This window comes from Elephantulus edwardii, unplaced genomic scaffold (assembly GCF_000299155.1).
Source record: "Elephantulus edwardii isolate Elephantulus edwardi_28Jun2011 unplaced genomic scaffold, EleEdw1.0 scaffold00007, whole genome shotgun sequence".
Taxonomy (NCBI): Eukaryota; Metazoa; Chordata; class Mammalia; order Macroscelidea; family Macroscelididae; genus Elephantulus; species Elephantulus edwardii.
In genome coordinates, this window is record NW_006399757.1 from 13,350,452 (window position 1) to 13,362,008 (window position 11,557).

At 35.7% G+C, this 11,557-nt stretch overlaps 1 protein-coding gene across 4 annotated transcripts in view; it reads right to left on the minus strand.

The window, feature by feature from the left end:
- Nucleotides 1–11,557, minus strand: part of DGKB (diacylglycerol kinase, beta 90kDa) — a 1,124,393-nt gene that overhangs the window by 699,476 nt on the left and 413,360 nt on the right. For all 4 annotated transcript variants that reach the window (XM_006880255.1, XM_006880258.1, XM_006880257.1 and 1 more), the window contains one exon: nucleotides 3,751–3,824. In XM_006880255.1, the coding sequence (XP_006880317.1) occupies nucleotides 3,751–3,824 (74 nt within the window). The remainder of the gene's footprint in view (nucleotides 1–3,750; nucleotides 3,825–11,557) is intronic.

Sequence of the window (11,557 nt, forward strand, 5' to 3'; positions counted from 1 at the left end):
TATTGGTCTATACTTAACTCTAACTCTCCAATCAATTTTTGCCACAATTGCCGTTGCCATTCATGCTTCCTGACACGCCAGCACCTGCAGCTCCTGCATGGATCCAAGGTGGGGGAGGGGGGAGAGCAGAGGGGTGTGGACCAGCAGGGGTGAGGTGAGGTGGGGTGGGGGTGGTTAATTATAGCATCCCACAATTTGATGTGTGGATGGAGTGGTGAGTAAAGGAAAAACAACTTATACATGAAAAACAATGTATACAAAGTTTTAAGTAAATCAGTATGAAATAAAAATGTTATTTAAAAAAGAAAAAAAAATTGTTGTAAAAAATGGCTTTCCTAGCCATAGACTGACTTTCACCAGATGAGTGGGAATAGGGTGAATATAAGGTAATCATTATAAGATTTGCCAGTTTTTCTCTTCCCATTAAGTAAAATTGAGTAGATAAAGCAGCATAAGTTGGATCTTAGTACCAGAAAGGAGGAGAAAGCAGAAAGTGTAGTGCATGTCTTTTGGGGCCAGAAATTCATGTGCCAGTTAGAGTTAGACCAAGACCTATATGAGAGCAGCAGCAGTTTAGCAGTGAATCACAGGCTAATATGAGAAATAACTGACACGGAAAAGCCTGTCCCACACAACCAAAGCCTTAGATTCTTGCCCAAACTTGCTGAAAGCCTGAAGGGAGACACCATAACTAGAAGGACCAAGGAAAATTTGTAACACTCACCAATGTTGTGAGTCTGAAAGTCAGAGAGCCTGTAAGCACTGACTGCGGCCAACTTGATAATAACCTATTAACTTCCCTAATAAACCTCATAACAGTGATTATAGTTCTGCAAGATCTGTGTAATCATTGCAACGGATTTCAGACCTGATAGAGGAGTAAAATTGGTATTAAAATTAGTAAAATGTAATTTCAGGAATATGTGGGAAAATGCCTGACCTTAGAGAAATTGATTTCATACTGTGGATATTGTTGAGAACAATTATCTTCTGTGGAGTAGAGGTCAGATACAGCCATCCTCATGTTGCCTACATATTTTACAATATATTATTGTTAATAGTTTACATGTTATTGAGTCAACTAATAGTGAAATTCTCATACGTTTATCCTATTTGTAAAATTAAATCATATACTTTTTGTATGTGTGAGCAAAGAATTTTGCCTTGCTAAACCTAATTATTCCTTGCTGTTGTTGTTGTTTATTGTCTTTGAGTAGAGCACAACTCATAGCAACACTATGATCAAAAGGCCTAAAGCTCTTCTACAATTATTGACATTTATCAAAGTTCATAGAGTTTCCGTAGGCATGTTATTTAGGAAGTGGATTATACTTTTTTAGTTAGCTCACACAATCACCAAAATTTGTCAGCAGTAGTACATTAAATGATTTTTAAAAAGAAATATTTTTAAATGACAAGTAAGAAACATTTTAAGTACACATATATGTTGATGATTGGAATGTGTTTAGCATAAGATTAAAAATAAAGAAATACATTTATTTTATTTTTAAAAATGAGTTTTAAAAATAAATAAATAAGTAAATAAATGTTTTTTACAGATGTAAATATATCTCTATTTTATATATACTCATACAGAAATGGATAGAAATTTTACAAATCTTCTGTCAAAGACCTCTTTAAAGTACTCTATGGTGAAGATGTCAATTTAAGGACTAAGCTACACTTGATCCAAATTTGATATTTTCAAATAATTCAATGTATATAAAAGTTGGATAATGAAAATAGAAGATAAAAGAATAATTGAGGCCTTTGAATTGTAGTGTTGGTGGAAAGTATTGAATATATAATGGCATCCACTTCCTAATAGCATGCCTCCAGAAACTCCATGAAATTTAATAAATGTAGATAGTTGTAGAGGGGCTTCAAGCCTTTCATTCATAGAGTCTCTAGGAGTCGTGCTAGACTTGAAGGAAGTCAACAACAAAAAACATCACAAATTACTTAAAATAACAAACAAATCTGTCTTGAAGAAACACATTCAGGGTGCTCTTTAGAGAAAAGAATCCTAAATTAGGAATGTTACTAGACGTGGCCAATCTTTAGAAAGAGGAATTTAGCTAAGTTTCATTTTCATATACCTTTAGTTCATCCAAGTTGTTTTAACAGAGCTCTGGTACCTAAAAAGTTAATCATTTGACCAAATGTCAAATCACATTTGGCAGATCAAATCCATCCATAAGCTGATACTTTATATAGAGAATGGTACAGACAAGAGTGCTCAATGGGACAATTCTACTCTGTCACAAGAGATCAAAGTGATTTAGAATTAACATGACATTAGTAATAACAACAGCTATCTATTTAATATTTAATAAAATTGGGAATATGTGGTACATAATTGGGAATAGAGAATAAAGATATTCAATTAATGGCAATTCTACATGAATTATCCTATTCTGACTTCAAGAAGAATTATTCTTTGCTATGAAAAATGTTTTTCCTTTTTTCTACTTAAGAGTTCATTTGTTGTTTCCGAATTTTTATTGCATAAATTTTAGTCTGTCAAGTTTTATTGTAACAAGTTTTCTTTTTTTTCAAGAAACCTATAATATGCAGTAAAAAAGACAATCAATAATGAATGAAAATAATTTTAGCATTAGTATTTTAATTATTCATTTACAAATCTACGAAAAAGCTACTGTTCTCCTCAATAAACATTTTAGATATTTTTAATTATTAAGATAGTATTTTAAAAATTAGAATAATATCTTCAATCTTTGTTACTTCTGCTGTCAGCTCTTGTCAAATTGGCCTCAAGTTGTGGTGATCCTAAACAAAACTGAGTTATAACAATGTGATTAGTAGGACTTGCATTGATGGGTTTGGTTTGTTTGGGTATTTTTTTTTCCTTTTAAGAATGTGTCTAGGTCTTTCTCTTTAGTCTGTGTTAATCTGGACGTTCTGCTGAAAAACATTTCAGAAACAAAGCAATGCAGAGGCTATGCTGATGTAGATCATCTATCATCTTTAACATAGTAATGATATAACTATACAATGATGAACAAGAAGGGGGGGAAGGAACAAAGAAAATATTCTCCTTTATCAGAAATAATACTCTGTCAGTTAAAATATAAAGACCGCTAATCATTTCCTTGAGATACATAAATTTAAGTCATTAAAATTATTTAATAAACAACATTTTTTCCTACTTAGTTTATTATTGTGTTTAGTTTGTATTTTTAAAAAGCAATAAAATTTCTAGAATACAGGTATATCTAGATTTTTTGGTTCTACTCAACTATTTAACATGATTACTATTCAAGAAGTGATTTTTCTCAATTTTATTAAAAATTAAAATTTAATAATTTCTTCATTATGAAATGAAATTCTGTGTTTTCAGCCTGCCTAATGAGATAAACTACTATTGTCCAGCACTGAGTAATGATTTACCTGAAAAATCCTTCCGCCTAGTGAAAGAACTAATTTTCATTAATCAGTACTTATGGAAAAATACTGTATATGAAGTTCTTTGTTAATGACTGGGATGACACATAATATGGACAAAATTTAGACATTAATTCATAAACATAGTTACAAAAAGCAACTATTTTGTTAAAATGCAAACTATAAAAACAAGAATAAGTTATTTCAATACATTATAGATATTTTAGCAATATTTTACACTGACATTTTTATAAAAGAATATATTTTAGAAATATATTTACATTTTTGTTGATAATTTTTACACACATTTGATATTAAAAAGAAATACGGTTTTTATAAACATACCGTTCTCCTTGCTTCCCACCACTTTTTGGGTTCACAAAAACTAAAAGTGGATGAGTACCAGGAACAGGAGTGATCTAGAAGAAAAGGTTTTTTGGAAAAAAATTATTAAATGCATTACATATGATGAGTTTTCAATGTTATTTCTGTTACGTATAAATTAAGAATCAGTAAATTAAATAATATAGCTATTTTGTTCTATATTTCAAAAATATAGATACAAAAATAGCTATAGATAACCTCCAGTGGATTTTCAGAAGCAGTAAATCACATGGGAAAAGACTGCCTATCTTTATCCCAGGAGCAGGTGGAGGATTCAAACCATGTGCTTTTTTGTGATTAGAAAGTGAGGGTACTGTTCAAATTGAAGAAAGCCACTACTTTTAAAGAGGATTTGTAACTGAGAGCTTGAAAGCATGCTTTAAGATAATTTTGCTAATCACTTAGTGTAGTAGCTCCTATGGCCTAGTAGATAAAGATTTGCATTGCCAAGTGAAAAGTAGTCTGTTCGTATCCACCAACATTGTAAGAAAGATAAGCAGTCTCCTACACAATTTCCACCCTCTGAAAACCCAAGTAGAGGTTCAGCTATAAGTTGGCTGCAAATGAATAGCACCAAACACTGCTCTCTTATGAACTGAAACTCCTGTCTTAGAGTCTCTTAACTCATAAGTGTTCCTAAATGATTTTTCCTCTACTGAGAATGTAATAAAAGCCAATGCTGCTGAATCCATCCTGGCTAAGAGTGACCTTCCATCACTGACTGGTCAATTTCCATGGCTGTATATTTTTACAAGATGGGACTATCTTATCTTTTTTTTTTTCAGTGAATTCAAACTACAGACTTTCATTTAGTAGTGTTGAGGGTAATATTTTATGCCAATAAAAAATCTTTATGCCTGGGGTGAAGAGTGGCAGTTTATCAAGCTTATTAACAGAAGCCCATTCTCAATTGGTCTCAGCTTCACTAAACACGAATCATTTCTGTCAAAGCTATCAACCCTCCTATTTTTAACAGAGGGAGGTCTCATGGTGCAGACCACAGTTGGTTGCACAGCTAGCCATAAGGCTTGGTGTCTATAAAGAGTCAAATCATCTATAACAGCATAAGTGGAAATGGATAGTCTCTTCCCTTTAAAATTTACAGTCTCAGAAACACAATGAAGAGTCACTATGAATTGAAATCAAACCGAAGGTAATCAGATTCTAGTTTATTCTTTCTTAAACAAGGCCTAAACATGTTCCTTTCTTAGGAGAGTTTATATTCTAGTAGAGTACTATGTTGCCAAAAGAACAAACAAATATGTCTTGGAGAAATTCAGAGTACTTTTTAAACCCAAGGGTATTAAAGCTTCATTTCATACATTTTAGTTGTGTTGCTAAGAGAGGCTATTCCTTGGAGAGGGACATTATGCTCAGAAGGTGGTTGCTGTTGCTGTTGTTATGTGCCGTCGAGTCATTTGCGACTCATAGCGACCCTATGTACAACAGCCCTAAACCGTGCTCTATCCTGTGCCAATCTCATTGCCCCTGACACACCCATCCCGATTACCCCAGTCACTGAATCAATCCACCTCATAGAGGGTCTTCCCCTCCTGCGCTGTCCCTCCACTCTGCCCAGCATGATGTCCCTCTCTAAAGACATGTCCAAATTATGTCCGGGGAAGCCCCAGAATCCTTGCCTCCAAGGAGCAGCCTGGTTTAACCCTCTCTACGATGAATCTATTTGTTTTCTTGGCAGTCCATGGTACATTCAATGCTCTTCTCCAGCACCACAGACAGGCTCAAAGGCGTCAATTCTCCTTCCATCCTCCCTAGTCATTGTCCAACTCTCTGATGCATAACAAGTGATTGCAAAAACCGTGGCCTGTATCAGGCGCACCTTAGTCTCCAGAGAGACACCGTTGCTCTTGAGTACTTTAAAGAGGTCCCTAAGCGCAGACTCTCCCATCGCAATACGTTTTTTTATTTCCTGGCTACTGGTGCCAAGACTGTTGACCATGGAGCCGAGCAAACTGAAGCTGTGGACAATCTCAATCTCTTCACCATCCATCCTGATGCTACTGATTGGTCCAGTGGTGAAAATTTTTGTCTTCTTGATATTGAGTCCATATTGAAGGCTGCAGTCCTTGACCCTCTGCAGTAAGTGCCTGAGGTCCTCCTCAGTTTCAGCGAGCAGGGTTGTGTCATCTGCATAACGCAGATTGTTGATAGATCGTCCACCAATCCTAACGCCACGCTTCTCCTCATAGAGCCCAGCCTCTCGGATAATCTGCTCTGCATACAGGTTGAAAAGGTATGGAGACAGGACACACCCCTGGCGTACACCCTTCCCAATTTTGAACCATGCAGTGTTGCCCTGCTCTGTTCTGACGACTGCCTCTTGGTCCAAGTATAGGTTTCGCATTAGCACAATTAAATGTTCTGGGATTCCCATTCTTCTCAGAGTCAGCCACAGTTTGTTATGATCCATGCAGTCAAATGCCTTTGCATAATCAATAAAACACAGATAGACATTCTTCTGGTATTCTCTGCTTTCAGCCAAGATCCATCTAACATCAGCAACAATATCCCAAGTACCATGACCCCTTCTAAACCCAGCCTGGACTTCTGGCAGTTCTCTGCCTATGTACTGTTCCAGGCATTTTTGGATAATCTTCAGTAGAGTCATGCTTGCATGTGAAATCAATGATATTGTTCTGTAGTTTCCACACTCAGTTGGGTCGCCCTTCTTTGGGATGGGAACAAATACAGACCTCTTCCAGTCAGTTGGCCAAGTGGTTGTTCTCCAGATTTCTTGGCACAACTTGGTGAGCACGTCCACGGCAGCATCTGTTAGCTGAAATATGTCAATTGGTATACCATCTATTCCGGGGGCCTTCTTTTTTGCTATTTCCTTCAAAGCAGCTTGAACTTCAGCCTCCATCACCATTGGCTCTGGCTTAAATTCTATTTCATTAAATTCTTCTGTATCTGCCAATTCCTTTCGATACAATGACTCAGTATATTCCTTCCATCTTCTTTTGATACCCCCTGGATCATTTAACATTCTGCCTAAAGCATCCTTGATTGTAGCAACTCGAGGTTTGAATCTGTTCTTCAGTTCCTTGGGCTTAAGAAATGTTTTGGCCAATATTTTGTTCAAGATTTTTGCATGTATGTTCATAAGAGATATTGGCCTATAGTTTTCTATTTTGGTGGTGTCCTTTCCTGGCTTTGGTATCAAGGATATGTTTGCTTCATAGAATGAGTCTGGGAGTGTTCCATCTTGTTCTATTTTTTGAAATAGTTTCTATAGAATTGGTGACAGTTCTTCTCTAAATATGTGGGGTTTGGGGAGGTGTGGGGGGATTGCATACCAATGAGGGAGTTTTTCTTTTGCTTTTCAAGAAGAGGAGCAAACGGGGGGCGGGGTGTGTACGGGGAGAAGGGTGCAACAATGAATGAATAGAATTCCAAAATCTCTGTAGATTTTCATTGAAATGAAAAATAAACTAAATTTTAAAAAAAGGAAGAAATGCTGAACGAGTTCGGACCTTTTGATTTTCTGACTCTAGCTCCTCGCACATTTCATTGTAGTATTTTGCTTTGTCATCCCGTGCTGCCTTTTGGAATCTTCTGTTCAGCTCTTTAGTGTCTTGGATTCTTCCTTGTGCTTTGGCTTCTCTACGTTCCAGTGCCATCTTCAGAGTTTCTTCTGACATCCACTTTGGTCTTTTCATCCTCTTCTGTCTTTGTAATGACCGCCTGCACTCTTCCTGGATGATACATTTAACATCCTCCCACAACTCATCTGGTCTTCGCTCATTAGCATTGAAGCCCTCAAACCTGTTCCTGACATGATTCTAAAATTCAGGTGGTATGAAATTAAAGTCATATCTTGGCTCCTGTGGATTCAATTTAATTTTCCTTAGCTTCAGCTTGAACTTGCATATGAGTAGTTGGTGGTCTGTTCCACAATCAGCTCCTGGCCTAGTTTTCACAGCTGATATTGAGCTTCTCCAGCGGTATTTTTCCACAGTTGTAATCGATCTGATTCCTATGCATACCATCAGGTGAAATCCATGTGTATAATCTACGTTTATGTCTCTTAAAAAACGTATTTGCAATGAATAAGTCATTGATTGGGGCAACAAAAGAGAGGAAGACCCTCAGTGGGGTAGACTGACACAGGGACTCTGTCAGAGACTGTGAGGACAGCAGAGGACAGGACAAGATTCAGATTTGTTACTTATATGGATTACTATGAGTTGTACTCAACTTGATAGCACCTAACAATGACAACAACAAATACAAAAAGAAACACCCAGCAAAACAAAAGCTAAATCTATATAGTTATAAAGTGTGTCAGGAAAAGAAATAAGGCTCTGTGTGAAGTGACAGTTCTTTATTCATGGGAAACAAATCCTTTAAGAGTAGGTGATAAAGGAGGAATTTAATCCTTTATCTGAATATAAACTTAAGATGTGCCGTTTTAAAGAAAAAGAAACTTAATTGCCCACCAATGTAACTATATATTTTGACAAATATACTAAAATATTTTAATAACTAAAATATGAAGCTAATGGAGCTCTTTAAATATTAAGTGGAAAAATTTTAGATCAATCTACTTTTAAAAAGTAGATTTTGTCTCCTTACTACAGTATTATATCCTCTTAGAAAGGAATCTTACATAATTAATGAGACAATTAAAACAATCTTTTTACCATATCATTTCCTTCCCGCCTGATTGTTTAAACAATATAACACAAAACATTTTACCAACAATTTTTTCTCAATTTTTTTTAAACATAATGGCATTTCCTTTTTGAGCATAGGCATTTACAAAATGTTATAAATATTCACATTTCCTGAATGAAGCAGAACAAAATATTGTTAATTTCTCTACTCTTATCCATGGAGTCCTTATTACAATCTGTCACTATGACCTGTTTTGTTTTACTTTCCTTTAAAAAGAGGCCAAACATTTTCCATTCTCAATTTCTCTCTAATTTACCTAGGATATGGCCTGGGGGTAACATAACTACTTGGCTGTTCTTCGAAATTTTGTGACTTATCTAATATTTATAAAAAGAAAACTGCTTTCAGCCTAATGTACATATTTCTTCACCACAATAAAAAACAAAAAATGAAAGAAGAGGAACATCAAAACAAAAACAAAAACCCTATTGTTAAAGACTAGTGTTCAATTTAATTTCTCTGATTCTATTTCAAAATTACACCCTATTACAGAATATCATTTTCTAAAACAAGAGCTGGGGTGGCACTATCCTTAGCAAGTTGTACTACTAATCCAAAAGTCACTCAGCTCTCATGGTTTGAACACACAAACACCTCCATGAGAGACTGGCCCATGGATATGTTGTTGTTCTTATTGTTAAGTGCCTGTAGAGTTGTAGATGATGCATAGTGACCCAAAGAACTAAAGTCTTGAACATGAAACCTTCATCTTTTCTCCAAGTGCCTGACTTTCCTGAGGCAAGTTTTTTTTAGAAGTGGATTCCACTTCTGCTTCCAAACCTGTTTTATTCAGGAGATCCACAAAAAGCAGGACCAAAGGCCTCAGGCCAAGGGTCCAAAAGCCACACCCAGGCTGGAAAGGTTTGTTTCTACAAAGGTTTGTTTTCTAGTTTGGGGTTGAGATTAGGGTGTGGCTCTTGCTTGCAACAGGGTGTGAGATGATTGGCTTTGACCTCCTATTTAAATAAACTAACAGATTTTAGCCAATTCCTATAATTAATTTCAATGAGAATATCAAGGTAAATAAAGGTTCTTGTGGAATGCATTGAATCTTAATTATTTCTTAGGATGATCTTCCTTTAAACACTCAGTATTTAATTTATGGTATTATAAGATTACAGGTGTGTATAATAATGAAATGAATTTGAAAGTATGTTTTAAAACACTTCAAGGATATTTATTCTTTCAAGTAATTTAGGCAGAATTATAGTTAAATAGACTAGTATCATCTTAGGTTAAAATCATACTCTAGAAGATCTTTTGAAAAAAATTCTTTGTTTTTTATAATATGCACAATAATTCAATAATTTCTTCTTGAAAAATTCAAAGAAGTAATTTTATTTCTTAAGCTGTGAAATCATTGACACCTTCAGTTTCAGCCTTATTTTCCTTCATTAACATAAAATCACTGTCCTTAAGTTTGCAATCAAATTGTTCAAGATGCTATTATCAATTTGATCCTATATAAATAATTCTTCTAAAAGCACAATATTCAAGACAGATAGTCTTTGCTAGTTAAGCTAAAGTATTCTTGGGTTTTAAAAAGATGCTAGGGAATATTTTTGGTTTAAGACTTCAAAAACAAAAACAAAAAAAATAAGAAATTTAAAAAAATACTTCAAGGTTAAAGATTACTTCAGTACAATAGTTTCAGAAGTTTATCCAGGACGTATGGATTCTTTTACAAAATCTTTGCTCAAAATATTCCATTTAAGGTTACCAAGCACTATACAGTTCTTCTGGTCTTGTGAGAAATGAGGCAATTCTTCATAGATACCATTAAACAAACTTTGCATATACTCTTCCAATTTCTGATTTTCATTCTTCCTTAGCTGCTCTAGGTAAATTTGTATACCTTGTGTTCCACACTATTCTTCATTCACATTGTGCTTCATACAATCATTTTCACGTATTGTTTTTGTTGTTGTTACGTACCTTTGAGTTCCCAGCAACTAATATCAACCCTATGTAAAACAGCCCTAAACCCTCCTCTATCCTGTGCCAATCTTATAGTCTCTAACACACCTACCCCCATTATCCCAGTCACTGAATCAATTCATCTCATTGAGGATCGTCTTCTCCTGCACTGTTTCTTCACCCTCCCAAGCTTGACATCCCTTTCCAAGTACTGGTCCCTCCTTGCAACATGTCCAGTGTATGTCAGATGAAGCTTCATAATCTTTGCCTCCAAGGAACAGCCTGGTCTCACCCTCCCTAGGACACTACTGTTTAATCTCCTATCAGTCTATGCTATATTTAATACTCTTCTCCAGCACCACACCTCAAAGGCATCAATTCTCCTTCTATCACCCTTACTCATTTTCTAGATTTCTGATGCATAGTAAGTAATTGCAAAGACTATGGCCTAAATCAGGTGCACCTTAGTCTCCAAACTGATATCATTGCTCTTCAACACTGTGGAGAGGTCTCTGACAGTAGACTTTCCAGTGCAATTCATCCTTTAATTTCTTGGCTGCTAGTAAAAAATGTTGATTGTGGAGCCAAGCACACAAAAACTGTTAACAATCTCAGTCTCTTCACCATCTACCATGATGCTGCCAATCAGCTCAGTCATGAGAATCTTTGTTTTCTTGATATTGCACTTCTTCAATCCTTATTGAAGGGTATGGTTCTTGACCTTATGCAGAAAATGCTTCAGGTCCTCCTCAGTTTAAGCAAGCAGGGTTGTGTCATCTGCATAACGCAGATTGTTGATGAGTCTATCTCCAATTCTGATGCCATATTTCTCCTCATATAGCCCAGCCTCCTGGATAATCTGTTCTGCATATATTTTGAAAAGGTATGGAGCTAGGACACATTCCTGGCATACTCCCTTCCCAATTTTGAACCCTTCAGTGTTTCCTTGCTTTATTCTGATGACTGCCTTTTGTTCCAAGTCTAGGTTTTGCATAAGCACAATAAAGTGTTCTGGATTTCCATCTTCTCAGAATCAGCCACAGTTTGTTATGATCTACACAGTCAAATTCCTTTGCATAGTCAATGAAACACAGATAGACATTCCTCTGGTACTCTCTGCTTTCAGCCAAGATCCAACTGACATTAGCTATAT